Genomic DNA, 17,623 nt, shown 5'->3' with positions numbered 1-17,623 from the left:
AGGAATCTGTGATGTACCTTTCAGGCCATTTTGATAAAGAGATGTAAGAAGAATCCTTCTTTTGAAAAAAGTGTCTTATGCAGAACATACATTTTTACAGATGTTAAGAATTTCAGCGATAGCAGGAAGACCAGGTAGAGTAAGAGAAGCTGCAATCTCTGACTTCACTTTTGACAGCTGGAGATTTCACTCCTGCTTTATTGTTATGAACTCCTGAACAGAAGTGCTCTGCTCTCAGATTCTTTGAAAAATGCCTTTCAGTAACTGAGTCTTCAGTGATCCTCAGGGTCATCTGCCAATATTTACTGTTGCATAGATTACTTTGGCTATAGCTCTAGCATGTCTCCACCAAGCTGTTAACTGAGAACTAGACTGTGACACCTTTAACACCTTGACTGTGTGTTCTGGTGATAAAAATGTGTCTGTTTATCTCAGCAACATCCTGAATCTAATGCAGTGATGTCTGTTATTTGGAAATACAGGAGATTGCCAATGTGGTTACAGGAAGAGAATATCCATGCCCTGCTTAGGCACTTTCCCAGAAATGTAACAGCACTTCCTCTAGGGTATCATAAAGTGCAGACTTCTAAGAGCCTGTTACCATTAGTTTCTGCCATTTTTTCAGCCAATATTTTTACCTTATTTTTATATGCTACCAGAAACCATTTGTGTTTTTTCCTTCCACTGACACCAGAGCAGAATTGGCTCAAACCTCATGCTAGCATATATCATACACTGATATTCCCAAACATCCAAAATATCTTTTTAGGCTTGCCCTTGAGAAAGACGCAAAATCATCTTCATCCCTGACTAAAATGTAAATGGATTCACTTTGAAGCCAGAGTTGATGATGCCAACAATCATTCTATACACTACAATAAACCAACCTCCTCTTAAACCTATTAGCTCTCCCTAGGTAACCAAAATTGTCAAAAATCAGGCATACCACAGGAATTTTCTGCTACAAGAATTATCAGTATAATTCTTCCTATCCTTGTAGAAAACAAGGGAGAGAGTTGTATACAAGTCACTGCCCTACTAAAGAGAACTGAAATTTTGCCATCAGAATAATCCCATTTCTCTTCCTGCATACCACTACTGAAAACCAAATTAATACATAAAACAAATACAGACATGTTAACAGTAAAATAAGGTCTCTTCTCTGAAGCCATATCTCAGCTACACTCTGAAGGAATTATTTTAACACTTAAGTTTTTGCATGAGTAGACCGCATGCTGAAGCACTGAATTTTGGAATGAGACAGGAACTCTCTCTCACTCCAGTGGCTAAAATTACCATATTCACCCAAATCCAAAACAACTTTGAATTTAAGATGGCCCTCTGATAATTAGATTCTATACATGGAAAATTATAGATGTATTATAAGTGTTATAATTTTCCATCTATAGAATCTAATCGTCAGATGGTCGTCTTACATTTGTGTCCCCTACCACTGAAGCAGGGAAAGCTGTGGGACAGCAGGTAGGGATGTGAAAGGTTAAACGATTAATCGTATAACTTATTAGTGCAGCGATAATGGGCTAGCTTACTGGTTATCCTTTAGCTCCAGAAGGGCACAGTCTGGTAGGCAAGGGGGGAAAGGAAGCTGTACAGTGCCTGCGCAGGAACCAGAAGGCAGCAGGGCAGGCAGAAGGGAGGGAGGGAGGGAGAAGGAGGGGAGCAGAGAGGGGACTAGTACCCATAGCCAGCTAGCAGCCTAATGACTCAATTAAGCAGTTAGCTGCTGGTTCACAGGTGCTCCCTCTCTACCAGCACAGGGCTTCCAATGGGCTGTGTTGTCTGCTGGGGTTGCCTCCCCACAGTTAAAGGGCTCTGGAAGCAACCAATAACAGCAGCTGCTGGGAGCTGTGTGTTTAACTGATGTAATTAGAGAAGGTTAAACAAATACTTTTGAAAACAATATTTACATCCCTAACAGCAGGTAGCTCGACCCCTGTCCTTTGTCCCACCTGGTGCCTGCTTCCCCTTCCTTCTTCCCCTGCTCCCCATATGTAGTAGCTTCAGTCTGGGGCATGAACACATGGTGACTCCAGTGCTGGCCCTGGCCAGCCATAGCTCCAGCCCTGACCAGATAGCTGTGGTTGTGGCTCTGCATAGGCTGGGGCCAGAGCTGGAGCTGCAGATGCAGCAGTTCCCCTGCTGCTGTGCTGTCTTCCCTGTGTTCCCCCTGTTGGGCACCCCATTGTATAGGGCTGGAGGGAAAACTGGAGCTGAAACAGCCCTGCTCCAGGCTGGTACTCAAATCTAAGACAAGACTCCCTTCATGTTGACTGGAGGAAAAAAAAACCCCTCATCTTGGATTTGAGTAAGTATAGTACTGTTCAATACCAAAAGCTTCTACTTATGAATTAAAAACTTGATGTGGCTGTATTCACTCAGTCAAAATTCCCATGGAAGGATCTGAACTTTTATGGGAAAAGTCTAAATCATAGCACACTGCTATTCATATTAATTATCCAGCTCCTAGTGTCAGTTTCTACATGAAAATGCATCTGAATCCCTGTTGGCGGAGTGGATTCCTTCTAAAATACAAGATCTCAGTAAAATGCAAGTCATTAAATGGCTGTTTTCATAAAGTTAACAATAGTTCTTAAGAAATGCTGCAAATATCACCGATACAAGTTATACACATTATAAAACTGTATTAAGTTCAGAATGCAGTTTTGGTTTTAAGCCTGGTTTATATAACCTCATAGTTTTATTATTGCATTTACATTTTCAGTTGCATCCATTACAAGAATGGGAACCAATAGGAAACTTTTCTGGAACTAAGACTTAATGCTAGCCAGCATAATAGTCTAATCCTTTTAAAATTGTTTCTTCATACTGAGGAGTTTCTCATTTAACAAATTATGGGACCAACTGGCATGAATGACTGGCACCTCCCACGACTGGGGGTGGGCACCAAGTTGGTGAGCAGCGTGTGGGGACCACCCGCAGCTACCTGTGGTGGTGTCAGTGGCAACAAGTGGGGACTGCCCACAGATGCTGCCGGCCGCATCAGCAGGGAGGAGGGGGTGGGTGCAAGTGGCAACCGCCCGCAGAAGCTGGTGGCGGCCAATCTCGGGGGGTGGGGGGTGCTTGCACGTACCCTCCCTGTGTCCACCCTACACATTGCCTATGCCAACTGGCCTATAATGAGATTAAATAGAATTGTTTTAAAACTTTCAGAAATTAGCTTAGGACCTTAAATGTGATTTGAACAAATTCAAGAATGAATCTTGTGGCTGCAGAACAAAGAGGTGGATGAAAATTAGTAATGGAGGCTCCACAGCAGAAGTGGGATAAAAACCTTAAATCCAAAATCCAACTGGATTCTGGCACAATACTATTTGGTGGTCTGTTCTGTACTACATCCAAACAAAAGCACAATTAGCACTCTAGCTGTGAAGCTTACTATATAGTATGTTAACTTCAGAAGAGACAGAACGTACATACTGCTTTACAACTGTTCGCTATAAGACTTGCAGTCTTCTTAAATGTCTTCTCGAGGTAGTGAGCAAATCTCTCATTTTCATTTTCTTTGGAGCCCAGCTGAAGGAATTCACCTACATGGGTACACAGAAGGAAGTGTTTATTTTTAGATTCATAGTTTATGCAAGTAAATATAAAGATAAAAATAGAAAAAGACCTTACCACGCACCAAATCTTCAATCACCTGAGTTAAAACAGATACAATATTAGTGTTTCCTATCCGTGCTAAAGCTAAAGAAGCTGCAGACAGGATGAAATCACCAGCTAGAACAGCCTGCAAAAAAAAAAAAAAAAAAGGAAGATTTTCTTGAAGTTGGTTCACGTAAATGATAATTAGGATAATCTTATGATTTTTGCAGGGCTAGTCCCATCATAACATTTTCCTTTATTGATGCATATTACTGAAAACTGAGGAAAAAGTCATGCTAGTTAAATTTTATACTGTTCCCTAGATTTTTGCTATAACTAATATAGCAAGCAGTGAGAATGTGACATATGAACATGCATTCCTCTGCTAAGTGAGAAAACATCTCCATGACTATTACATGCTGCCATTCAGTAGACACAGAAGGATTTTGAGTCTGTGTCAGTTTTATCCTTGTCCTCTTAAATATTTCCTGAATAATATGCACCATAAAGAGAGACTTTAGGTGTTTTGTAAGTTAGTGATACAAGCAAAGACCTTAAAAATCTTAAATTAAACCAGTTATGTTACTATCTGAAAATGCTCATGATAGCTTAAAAGCTTTTTTAGCTTATTATTCAAAGCAGGAAAACTGATATAGAAAATGCTTTAAAAAGTGTGTTTTCATATTTTTTCAACAAGGCCTAATGGGAGTTGCATTGAGCAAGGATTGCATCTAGTCCACAAAGCCCATGGACTGCATCTAATTCACAAAGCTGCAAAGCTACTGCTGCTGCCGCAGCTTCTTCATGCACTGACTTGGATCCAGCCTGCAGGGAGCCCTCACTTCAGATCCAACCTAGGGCATTAGGTAAGTTTGACACCATTGGCATAGAGTGGTTAAAAATCAGAAAGAGGTGTCTGAAAAAGGCACCCTGTACCTTGAAGAGACAGGAGTAGAAACTGTTGGTCTACAAATTATATGACTAGGAATTGTGTGACCATCTAAGGCTGCCCAACTTTTTCTGAACATTTTCAGCTTCTACCATAAAGTGTGCTGCACTACCAAGGCTCCAATCTCAAATCTTTAGCAATGTGACCAAAAAATACGAGTCTCTACTTTGTCAGAATCTGAAAATAAGTCTTGCATAAAACAACTCACCTTTCTCTCTCCCCAGATTTGATTAACTGTCATTTTTCCTCGCCGAGAATTTGCTTCATCAATAACATCATCATGAACTAGACTAGCAGTGTGAATCATCTCTGTAATTATGGCCACAGAGCGTTGGCTTGCTTGTACTTCCCTAAAAACAGAAAAACAAACCAACTCTTGACCGTCAGTCAAGCATACCTCAATACACTCATGAAAAGGTTTTTGTTAGAGAGGAGACGGAGACTTATTTCTCAATAAGGATTTTTCATGAATCTACCATGGGTTACTCTACCTTCCAAGCTTTTAAAAGGAGACAAAAGCAAAGTCAGATCATTTCAATTGGACAGCTGCAACTTGTTACTATAATTTGAAGAGATGTAACCAAATCTTACATGGTTCTATTCTGCAACACCAAAGTTAATGGAAGTTACGCCACTGATGTCAATGGGATAGATCATACTCTCTCTCTCGCTCTCCCTTCAGTATAGGCATTCAGCATCAGTTTAAAAGCTCCCCCTTCCTTTCCTATAGCCTTCCCTACTGATACATCCTCAAAGCAAGTGTCCCATGGTTTTATTCCTGCACTGCTACTATAGGTAACAATCTAGTGTAATATATACCCACTGTAACAGAACCAGATTCAAAGAGTCCATGACAGTGTTCTTGACGTGACATTATGTCTTCTATGAAAAACCTTATAAAGTGGTTTGTTTTGGTTGTTTTATTGTTTCTTCTGGCTAAGCTATTTAACAAGCAACTCTAGTCCCAAAGTCCTAATAATCTGAGTTGATCGCATGGCAGAAAGAAAAAATAAGAAGACTGCAAACACAAACATAGAGCTAAGCGTAGGTCACCTCTGGAATACAACAGTATAAAAGGTAGTGAGGTTCTGTACTGATTAACTCTCAGGGACTTCAGATCCTCTGGGTTAAGTTCAATTTCATTTGCACCTGTGTGTACAGATGACTTTCAAAACAAGGATAGGGTTTAACAGGAGTGGATGATAGAATTTGACTTTAGAACTGGAACTTGGATTACTCTTGCTAACGATCCACAAACCTGAAGTGCAGTCGGCTCACTCCCCCACACCAGTGCCTGGCCATCCGAGCAAATAAAAACAGACAGGGTGAATGTATTGCAACAGATTTGTTCTACAATGAGGTACCATTTTTAGTCTTTTTTATTTTTTATGAACATTACCGTACTATTTCCAATTAGCACTAGCAATTTGAGGTACAATTTTTGAAAGCCTTGTGTGCAAAGTAAATTGATTCTGAAGTGTACAAGAGGAAAAAATATAGACCACTTGTCTATGTTAACCTTGTTTTCCCAGTCGTATTTCTGTGAATGAAAAGAATCTATAGGTGAGATTAAAAACCAAAACAGAGCAAAAGGAACACTATTTATTTGGTGTCCAGTTACAGTGCAACCATTTTCTCCAAAGTTTGGTCATATAATCCCAGGGCTAGAATGAGCTTGCTTTTGTGTTTCAATATGTTCAAAGGGTATTAATAAAGTACAAGATCACATGCTCATGGTTCCAAGAAGGCTGCACTCTGGAGCACAGCAAAGAGTGCCTGCCAGTCTTCCAGAAGGACAATTTCAAAGGGGGACCTCAGCGGTCAGGTATGCAGACCCTTTACAGTCTCCCTTACCTTCGCTGTGCTCCACCCTTGGGAGGCCTGAATCGCAAACTCTCCAAAGCTGGTTGACAACACACTAGTATCTGTAGAGGTAACCAGAGCAGGCTTAGAAATCTGCATTCTAGATTCAGTGAACACAGAACAGACTCCACAGGTTGATTTTTCTAAGGTTTTGAGTAAAACTCCAAGAAGACAGAGGTTACCCTGTATCATGTACCACATCAGAATAGGGCTGTAAACACTTACTGATCAAGACCACACCATGACCCAGTAAAGCATTTTGGAGGATCCAATGCCAATGAGTCAACTTTCAATAGCTCAGTTACTTTGGAAAAAAAAAAAAAAAAAAGACTGGTGCGGGACAAGTTATGAACACAGAAGTGGTTAGCTGGGGATGAAGGATGACAACTGCAAATTACTCTATTCCTCAAAGGTGCCAAGCTGCTCTTCCAGCAGAAGGAAGCTAAAGCTAACCTACTTTCCAGGACCATGAGAAATTAAAAGGGAAAAATGTACAAGATGTTGGAATCATTCAGTCAAGCATAAAGGGATTTAAAACTTCCTACACGGTCTACATATATACTAAAATGCAAATATTAACAATGGAAGTGGAAGGTGACTTCTTGCCAGTGTGGTGATAAAACTGCATCCTGACACCTATTTTTATGAAAACTCTGCATTACTTTCAGTGAGAAGTTGTGCATACAGAACAATAGCAGGATGTGGCCTGGAGAGACTGAAAAAAGGAAATGTTTCTTGGCAGAAAAAGAAAAGCTGGAGACTTTGACAGTTGTTTTAAGGTAAATTATATTGCGTTTAAAGGCTTTGTTAGTTCTATACAATTATTTTTAGCATAGAGGAGCATGCACCTTAAAACAACTGTAAAAGTCTCCATCCTCTTTCATGCTTGGAACTCCCCTTGTCATAACTATGTCAGCAGACTGGACTTTCTGCTGGGAAGCAGCAGTACAATGGCATCATGTACTGAGATACCCCAGAACTCAGTGGTAAGGAGACAGCACAATGACAGACATTCCAAAAGCGAATTTTGAAAAGTTCCATATTAACATGCAGTTCTCTGAAAAGTTACTAAAACTGGTATTATACAGTTTGTGTGAAATGCATTTCTGGTTTTCATATCAAATGTGCTAATTTTACACAGGAAAAATGTTTTTTAAACTATTATTTTTGCAAATTCAAATCGTACACGTTAATTACAGTAATAAAGTTCTGCAGGTCAAGTTGTACCCGTCAAATGCCTGCAAAAAACCTGATTGGGACATAATGAACTTTGTTTATGATGTTCAAGGATTAATAGAATCCTGATCATTCAGTGTTAGCAATTTTCTACTATTGTACAAACAGAAAAAAAAACACTTTTAGTGATGGTCAATAGGTAACTGGATGTTCCCGTTTATTTAGTATGAAGGTGCCATTTTTACACAGTTCTCAGAGTAAAACCACACAAATACAGTATATATTTAGCAAATAGGCGTTTTCAAAACCAGTACTCGAAACTGTGCCAGAGGTAAATGGAAAAGGAAAGCTGGGGAAGCATGGAATAGGGGAGTTGTGAGGGCAGCTGCCTGATGCAGAAGAGCTGAACAAGCAACACACTATGTAGGCATCACTATGGCAATTGGGGGAGATGAAAGAATGCTGATACTGTACACTGCGGTGAGGAACAGAGAGAGTAAGAAGCAGAGGTGCACTGATACTTTGGTCCAATATTGGACAGGTACCGATAAAAAGAAAATTGCCTGTATCAGAAATCGTCTTGAAGTAGCCGATAATTTGGCCAATAAATACCCGTGCCTGCATATAGCCACAGCACAGCACTCAAGCAGTGAAAAGCAAAGCCCAGCTGCATGCAGTTGGTAAGTCAGTTGTGGTGAAAGGGGATGGGAGAGAGAAGGGGTCTGAGAGGGTAGATCAATGGCCCCTGCTAAGGAGGGAGGGGGCAGGGGCAGGGCATGGGATGGAGCCACGGCTAGTTGCAGGGGGGGCAGTTCCCACCACTGGGCACACCCTGGGATGGCAGAAGCTGCCCCGGCCCGCCCCCTCTCCCTCCCCCTACGAGCTGCAGCTCTATCCCACGCTGTCCCACCCCAACTGGGCATTGATCTGCCCCCCTCTCCACAACAGACTTACCAGCTGGAGGCAGCTGTATCGGAAATCAGATCATTAATCGGCCGATGTGCCTCCTTAAATAGCGGCTATCAGTATTGGCCCCCAAAATCTCTATCGGTGCACCCCTAATAAGAACCCTAGTTTGGCCAGTGGCAAAGGCATCAGCTAGGTGCAATAGTACTTTAGGATTTCTCTTGTAATTTTGAAGGGTATGTCTGTTTCTCTGGCGAGTAACTTTCTCAAACGGTCCTCCTACCCGAATATTTCTACAGCTGCCTGCCTTGTCTCCTATTTCAGCCCATCTGAAATATATCTCTACTTAAAAATTATAGCTAGGAATGATGTAGAGTGCAGAACATGGGCCCAGCCAGGGTGTGTGATGATGCTGAGTATTTCTGTAGGTGTTGTGTGAAGAAACATAGGGGAAATGTGTGAAAACAAGATTCACACAATCCCAAATTAAGACCCCTTACCAGGATTCCAGCACTCAAAGCAATAAAGCCTCAACTATTAAAAAATTAAAAAGCTACGGCACAAGGAACCTAACTACTGGGACTTACATTGATGGCAACAGGATCTTTAAGGGGAAAAGGAAAATCACACTAGCACAAAACAATTTACGTGCTCCATCCACTGATTCTGTAATGAGGACGCAAGGAACCTGAACATACCATTTTCCTTTCAGCAGCCACAATAAAGTGAACTTCCTGAAGAAAAACAAAGCAAAGGTAATCCATTGAGAATGGTTTAAGAGTCACTTCATCTAAATGATACAACTACAGAACAGCTTGAAGGACAGGCATTATGTGGGTGGAGCTGTGTCTGTGTGTGGGGCCCCAGTGACTCCAGTAAGGTTCTGCACAGACACCAGAATCAAGATCATCCTACAGATTAAGGACATAACATTTTGTCTGATGTTCTAGCATCTAAAAGAACACGCAGGCACCCTTTCCCTTCCTACTGTTATTTATACAGCTAAAAGAATCTTATTTTACCAAGAAAAAGGGAAAAACAGGCAGGATCCAGAAGACCATGAAAAAATTGGGACTGGAAGGTAATGATATGCAGCAGCAGTAATAGTCACCAAAGGCAGGGAGAAGATAGAAAAGTTGGAGTCAAGATAGTTGATAAAAATAGCCCTGCTCTCAGTATGTGTTGATCTTTAACAGAAGCAGTGGCAGGGTGAAGTATAATTGGGCACCAAAACTAATTTACTTATGTTCTCCCTCCCCTGGCAAATACAAATGCTGTACCCCTAATAATGTTCCAGTTAGTTTCTTTCACTGTATGGAGGTCTGAAGCTCCTACAAAAGAAAAGCAAATTCAGCTATAAATTAAGATAAGACTAATAAATATAAATGTGCTTCAGAAGATAATGTTTTTCTTCTGCACTTTCCAAAACAGAAAATTCCAAATTTGGAGGGAAAATGAGAATCCTTTAAACTAATGCTGTCAGAGAACAGAAACGGAATGACCAGAAAGCAATATTCTTCTCTTTAGGTGCCACCTGCACAGGATTTTCACACCTGGATAGTTTAAAAACAAAACTAAACCAACCTCGACAAATAATTCACCAATAGGAAATGAAAGCACAGCTGTACAAATCAGTGATAAGCCAACACAACAGGATGAATAGAAAGTATGTGTTTGTCTGTATTTAGTATATAGTATGCAATGACTAATAAAACTCCCAAAATTTAGTATAATCTGCAATATGCTGTTAGAAGAATCCTAAAGCTAGAAATTCCATGCAGAACATGGCCAACTGATAGAAGGGGATCTCTCAAAAGTAAAACAAATGTATTCCTTGATTTGGTCTCTCCCACCATGAAAATGTGGGTCAGCATCTGTGGAGTGGAAACAGCGCACTGTGGACAAATTTGCATAATTTACAGAGATCTATTAGAGAGAAATAGGGATGGAACATGGAAAAAAAGAGGAAGAGGAGGCTGGATATGCATTTGACTGGGATGATTTAGGAATGTGCATCTTGCATGTTTGCAAGGGGTTGGACCTAGATGACTCTTGAGGTCCCTTCCAAACCAACAATTCTCTTTACCCTTCCAAAGCATTGCTATTTTCTTTCCCAGCATATCATTCCAAGGAAATGAAGACAAAGGAAAGGAGTTACCCAGTCTATGTCAACACAGGTGAAAAAAGTGAAATATCACAAATGGTTCAGAGAGTAATGAGGCGCAGCCCACACTAAAATCAACAGTGCAAAAAAATGTTAGGGACACCAGTTTGATGATCTGTGCTTATGTTCTGGGAGTATAGAGTCTTGAGCATCACAATCTGGGTTGGCACAGAAAACTCTTGGTACTGTACCGTGAAATAATATACAGGCTGACACGAGTTGTAGGCTGGTACTTTAGGGTTCATTTCAGTCCTGGTTGAGAGGTCATGGTTGAGCATAAACCAATACCCCACATCACTGCTCTTCTAAGCGTTAGACAAATAGGAACTGGAAGAAAACTTATGGGTCATCAAATCCATTCCTTTGTTATGAGAGGCACCATGTCATACAATCTCTTTCATACATTCTGTTTTAAAACTACTTTGGATTTTTGCTCCCACTATTCTGACAGCAAGGCTGTTTCAGAATTGCTATACTGGCTAGCAGCCATCTAATTTGAAACAAATTCATTCATGGCCAACGCATGCCTATTTAATCTTTTGCCAACATTGTCCTTCAGCTTAAATAGCTCCTCTCCCTCCCCTGACCCTCAGTGTACTTACAATCATATTCCCTATCAGCCTTCATTCTGGCAGACTAAACAAACCAAGGGGTTTGTTTATTTTGCCAGACTAAACCATCCTGCAGAGTGCTGTGGATGGTTGAATAAGAAGAGGAAGACCTAGGACAAGCTGGGCCACCAATATCAAAGACTAAACAGGATTAAAACTGACTGATTATACAAGGATTGCAAAAGACCAGGAAGAATGGAAAAAAAAAAAGTTTGTTACATCAAAGATGCCCCAAAGGTTGGTGCGGTCTCGGGACTGACTTGACTTGACCCAACTTGACGAAACAAACCAAGTTCTTCTAGTCTCCTCTCATTCTAGTCGCCTTCCTCTACATTTGTTCCAGTTTCAATTCCAGGTTCCTTCCAGGCCTATGCATCTCTGTGTGCTTAAAGCTTCAAAGGACAATAATCTTTAAAAAGTGTAGATAACTAGAACTCTATGTAGGGTTTCAGGTGAAGCCTCACCAGCCTCTTGTACGATGACCCAAATAATTCCCTCTCTCTCTGGAAGTACATCTTCAGAAGTATCCTAGGATCACATTTAACTTTTCCACAGCTATATCCCATTGGTAACTTAGCCATTGTGGCTGCTGACAGACATGAACCCCCACCCCTGCCCCCAAAAAGCAGACATGAGCCCCCCACTAGTGCGCTCCCCAAAAAACAAAGCAGCATTTTATTTACTGGTAGAGAAAGTCCCTTAATTTGACCCGGCTCCCCTGTATCCGAATAGATCACATGCCAAACCTAAAGTTGATTCAATCAGCTTTTAGATAAATGCAACAAAAAGTCCCACTGAAGCATGTAATCTACACAGATGTTGAGTGAGCCGGGTCAAAATAATGCAATGCCTCTTCTGGGCATGTGCTGCACTTGGTGTGGGGGTGTGCACAGCTTAAAGCACTGTTTTTTTTCCCATGTCTGTAAGCAACCTCTGTAACCAACTGGTATGCCCAGGCCCATCTACATCTCAATTCTGTCAGCTCATAGTGGAAGTCTTGGTTATCAGTCTTTAATAGTATCACCTTGCAGCTGTACTATTAAAAAGACTCTTACTTCTTTTACTCCAGTCCTCAGATTATCCAGTTTTTTTTCTGCATGATGTCCCAAACTTCCTCTGTATTGATGATGACTGCAACAACTCCACTAGCAACCTCCTGACACCCTGATTCTTTCCTTTTCAACACAACCCCTTGCCATCTCCCCTTTAACCAATATAGGGAGCATAACCATGTGTCACAGACATTTCTTCTATTTGAATACCAGGAGAACAGCCAGACCGAAGAAAGCCAGACAAAAAAAAAAAAAAAATGCTAAAACAAGTGAAACACCAGAGAATCCTTGGAGGCAAGAGACTTAAATTCAGAATTCCATACTAGAAGCAATGGAAGGCAGAAAGGTCTGTTTCAACTCCTCCTCTTACCCCACTAACAGTCAACATCTTCCATGAATGCTGACATGAAGGAACTGCCTGGAATATGTGAGCAAAGTGTTTACTATTAGCATTGGCAATATGCAATAGCTTGTAGACAGCAGGTCTCATAACTGCTTTACTATAGATGCTCTCAAGGGTCACACAACTGGAAGACTTCAGGAAATAATACCACCCCCTTGAGCTAAGAATCTAAATACATGGCAGTGAAAATCCTGCACCAGTGACATCTTTGGAGAAAATACATCTCATTGCTCAGAACACCTGAAAAGTATCAATTGCTTCCTGGGTTATCTTCTTTAATTTAAAAAAAAAAAAAAAATGCGTCTCTCCTACAAGGAACAAATTCTTCTCTGATAAAAGTTAACTATAGGGATGCTTATATAATTGCCAAATAATTCTGATGAAGTGTGAACTGGGTCACAGTGGTACAAGTAGTAATGAAGTATTTATATAGCAAGATGTGACCAAAATCCTTTCAAATACTGTAACTATGGATCTTACTTACCCTTCCATTGTTAAAACAATAGTACGTCACAATTCTCCCAGAAACATGCATACAAAAATTATTCATTTTCATGAGTAGCTTATTATGTCATGAGGATGAAATGCTGTTAGCAATAGGAAGCAAAACTGAAATTTTGCAGGTGACTTTGCTGTTTTGATAAGGTTACTGGACACATTTCATGGAATTTTAAACTTAAGATTTATTAGATTTTTTCATTCCTATCTATAAATTTCAAGACCAAAGACTCACTTGGAGTTATTGTAATGAATGTTGCATGCCCTTGCCATTAGCACCACAATCATTGGTCGAAAGGCTTTCCCTCTTCCATCAAAGTAATATTCACACATTTCCCTAAGTTCTGCTGTACATACAAGTAGTTCCTGCAAGCCAAAAGAAAATATCAATATCAAAATTACAAAATTGACCTGTTGATATAAATGAACATGCAATCAAATCCTGTTTGTGGTCTGTTTTTAGCTTCTTCAATGTATGCTGGAATTGGTTTTAGTGCCCTTTACAGTACATAGTTCAGAGCAACTCTTCATACTGCCTTGAAAAGAAAAAAAAAAAAGATTGCTTCATAGTGCTGTGAAATAGAGTTTGCAAGATTATAAAATGTTATAATTCTCCATGTATAAAATCTAATTATTGGAAGATCATCTTAAATTTGTCTCCCCCACCACTGCTATAGGTAAAGCAGCAGTGGAGAGGCAAGCAGTGGCAGGGGAGCAAGTGGTGGGGGAATCAGGCAGTCTGACCCCAGCCTCTTGCCCCCTGCTGCCTGCCTGCTCCCACTGATGCCTTCACTGCACCCATGCAGTGCCTGTGCACCCTTGCGCCTGCACCATGTGCTACCTACTTCCCTTGCCATATACCCTCAGTCACAGCTCAAGCTGTGGCCCAGGGAGAGCACAGAGCACATGGTGGCTCCAGCCCCTGCCCAGCTTATAATATCATCAAGCTTACAATGTTCTCTTCAACTTTATTTTACAGTTAAGAGGGAATCGGATAATAATCAAATAATCAAGATAAATCTTACTTCAAATTTTTAAGCTTTTAGGCGATATTACATAAAAACCTTGTAAGTCAGAATCACTTGATTGTTCTAGAGCATTCAAGATGCCTCACCTTTTTAATATCCTCATAGAGATTCTTCAAGTCTTTCCTACCAAGTTTAAAAGGGTCCTGATATTTTTCATCGCTAACCGTTTTGCTACAGCTGCATGCTCGTGATGCTGTTGTATGATGAAGCCTGGTAACAGTATTATTTAAAAGAATAAAAGTGTTTATGTGACCTTTTTTTTTTTTTTACTTTACAAAACAGAAATAATCTAAATTGTTTCTTTTCCACCCTCAAAATGTTAAAACAAGCAACTAAAAAGTGAAACACAAAGCAGCCTGTTACTTTCTTTCACTTCCAGCCAATACTGTAGAGTTTAGCATGGTTACATGCCAGCATATATTTAATATGACTCATTATGGGATGCTTGGTAAAATGCAATATTTGAGAAAATGTGGTAAGTAAACTAGACAGGACCTTCTGGAAATATAAAATCATTTTTTTCTCTGATAAAGTATTTTCAGGTGCAATCAAAGCCTCTTGCAACTTAAAGACAACAGAAGTCCTGTACTATCTCCCCCTGCCTCTGAAAAGATATCTATCTTCTGTTATTTAAATACATGCTGTTTTATGCATCCAGCCATTGTGGCTGAACACCTGGATCAAATTTATTTCTCAAAAGAGAGGCATAATGCAAAGAAATAGACTAAGCAATGCAGTGTGGCTGGGCCCCTTCTGGTTGTGCCAGGATTCATAAGCAGGGATCTGGGTTTTCTGTGTGCAGTGGAAAGATGCGGATTTTCTACTTTACAGAAGAAAAACCTGGAAAACCACAGGTTTCCCCTTGTAGGCTTTCAGTTTCAGCCTGCAAGGGGCTGTGGGACGCAGGGGGCACCATGTGCATGTATGTGGACACATGCACTTGGCCACCAGACAGCATTGGGGAGAACAGCTCCCTCCATGTAAGTCTATGGCAGAGGGCATGTGCCCCCCCAGATTTCTGAGCCCATGGTAGGGTGCAGCACTGCAGCCTGGCCAGACCATCTCTGGGCAGGAGCCACCTCTGCAGCTCAGGGGGTCAGATCCAGCATGAGGAGTGATGCACCACCTTGGCGAGGCACCTCTCCTGTCCAGGAGCAGTGGGGGCACAACTCCGCACTTCTGCACCTTACCTTGGCGACCATGGCAGCACAGCACTCCCTCCCATGCAGGGTCCTATCCAGTGGGCCAAGGAGGCAGCTCCTGCCCAGAGCTGGTCCAGCCAGGCTGCAATCCTGCTATGGGTGCAGAAATCTGGTGGAGCACATGCGCCCCCCCCACCACACACACACATCCCTTATCCCCACATCCCCCTTCCTCAGACACTGGGGAGCTGGGGTGTGGGGGGAAGGGGCAGTGGGTCAGGAGTGAGAGGCACTAGCAGGGTTGCGGGGGCTGTGGGTTGGGTGTGAAGGGCACCTGCAAGTTCAGGGGAATGTGGGTCTGGCGTAAGGGCACCACCAAGGCCAGGAGACTATGGATTGGGAGTGAGGGGTGCAGGTAGGACTGGGGGGCTGTGGTTTGGGAGTGAGGAGCAACAGCATGGGCAGTGGCAGGGCACTGGCATATCATGGTTGCTCAGTGCCACAAGGCAGCAAGGGGGGACAGGACAGGCCACAGCTGCAGCTGGACCCATGTCTTGGTGAGAAAAGGGCACAGGAGGAGCTCCAATTTTCCATGATAAAAAGAAACAAAATCAAATGCCAAAATATATAGTTATTTAGAATTTATTCTGTTATAATGATCAAAGCACTAGCAGGCTTCTAAACTGCTTTAAAATTGCAATATGTCAATAAAACGTTGTGTTCAACTGATATGTATAGATATCTAGACAGAGATATATATGTATAGTGATGTTTCATTTTAATCATGGAAAGATGTGAACTTTGGGTTTTTTAATTATAGAATTTGGGATTTTTTTTGTTTAAGTCAGAAGATTCTGGATTTTTAAACAGAGAAACCCAGGATCCTGTTCACGAGGCACAACTACTTTTCTCTACTGGGCACTGCTTGTTTGGAGGGCTATACCACCTTATTGTGTCCCCATTATTTCAAAGTGAACCTCTGGGCATTTCTGTACGTTGATTTCCATAGTGAGAGCATCTAGGACTAATTCCTTGCCATGGCAACAAAGTGCTAAATGATTTATGTTAAACTGGTCTATTAGATATTATGTGAAACCATCTCATTTGACAGTTCAAGTTTAAAAGCCACAACTTCAATTATGTAATTCACCCAATAATTGTTTCTTAATCTACTTAAGCAGTTACAGAAGTCTGGATTTTCAACTTACCTCCAAAATATACTACGTAGTTTTGGAAATGATAGAAATGAACTTCTCCCTTGTAAACAGTGCATCTGCATAAAGAAAAGTAAAGTTCATTTTCTTTTAAATCAACACCTTTAAATCGTGAGAAACATTTGATCATAAACAAATGCTTATTTGTTAATAGCACTCCAGCTCCTCCTCTAATAGACAAGAGAGTTATAAAACTCAGTAGTAAAAGGTAGCATTGCATCAGTTCCTTACAAAATATGCTCTCATACAAGATATATTGTCACTTAAGCACTGACTGGATCAGCATTTATGAATACAGGAGTCACCTACCTCACGACCAAACAGGGAGATATCTTCTAAGCTATCAGCCTCTGTAAGTTGTACTTTCAAAACCTAGATTGTGCTCTCAGGGAAGGCACAGCCGCTTTTGAGAGCTCTTTATCTGTCAGGTAAAACTGGCCTCTACTCTCAGAGCCAAAGGACATGCCTCCTTCCGGGAACTGCTTTCCCATGGAACGGTTTTGTTCAGCGTGCCTCCTGCAGCACTTACCGTTCACACCCATTCTTTCCCATCAGTTGCCAAGAATCCAACCTCCTAAACCGCAAAAACGTTTCCTCATTTGTGAGGCCTGAGGGATGCGAGGAAGCTTACTTAGTTCACAGGCTATATTGTTGCCCCCAAACTATGTTCAAACTTGAACACTGCCAGTCTTGCTCTGTTGTCAACTGCAGCAACAGGAACCAGCAACAGGAAAGGTTTTAACTTATATGCAGAACCTAATCTACAGGGTCATTCAACCAGCAGGACCCACCTCGGTGCTGCAATCTGCACACGCTTACTGAGCGAGACAGCTCCACACATGATGCATGGAGGAAAGTAATCACAAACAGGCCTAGCAATCACCTAGAAAGAATACAGGAGATTCCCAAGCTACTTTTACTCTTCAGTTGTCCCCCAGCACATGGGGAAAGAGGAGTCTCCGGCCAAGGAATACTTCACTGGCTTCAGGCTCT

At 41.3% G+C, this 17,623-nt stretch overlaps 1 protein-coding gene across 6 annotated transcripts in view; it reads right to left on the bottom strand.

Annotated features, from left to right (window-relative positions):
- Positions 1 to 17,623, bottom strand: part of PDSS1 (decaprenyl diphosphate synthase subunit 1) — a 35,684-nt gene that overhangs the window by 15,582 nt on the left and 2,479 nt on the right. For 4 of the 6 annotated variants that reach the window (XM_025206149.1, XM_025206148.1, XM_025206152.1 and 1 more), the window contains exons 2-8: positions 16,625 to 16,689; positions 14,361 to 14,484; positions 13,482 to 13,612; positions 9,217 to 9,252; positions 4,782 to 4,923; positions 3,658 to 3,769; positions 3,460 to 3,569 (exon numbers count right to left, since the gene is read on the bottom strand). In XM_025206149.1, coding sequence (XP_025061934.1) covers positions 3,460 to 3,569; positions 3,658 to 3,769; positions 4,782 to 4,923; positions 9,217 to 9,252; positions 13,482 to 13,612; positions 14,361 to 14,484; positions 16,625 to 16,689 — 720 coding nt within the window. Of the gene's footprint in view, positions 1 to 3,459; positions 3,570 to 3,657; positions 3,770 to 4,781; positions 4,924 to 9,216; positions 9,253 to 13,481; positions 13,613 to 14,360; positions 14,485 to 16,624; positions 16,690 to 16,939; positions 17,591 to 17,623 lie in introns of those variants that run through there. The other 2 variants (XM_025206150.1, XM_006025366.3) reach the window with 2 other exon arrangements.

This window comes from Alligator sinensis, unplaced genomic scaffold (assembly GCF_000455745.1).
Source record: "Alligator sinensis unplaced genomic scaffold, ASM45574v1 scaffold455_1, whole genome shotgun sequence".
NCBI lineage: Eukaryota > Metazoa > Chordata > Crocodylia > Alligatoridae > Alligator > Alligator sinensis.
Note: the sequence above shows the minus strand (reverse complement) of the source record. Positions and strands in the feature narration are given on the sequence as shown.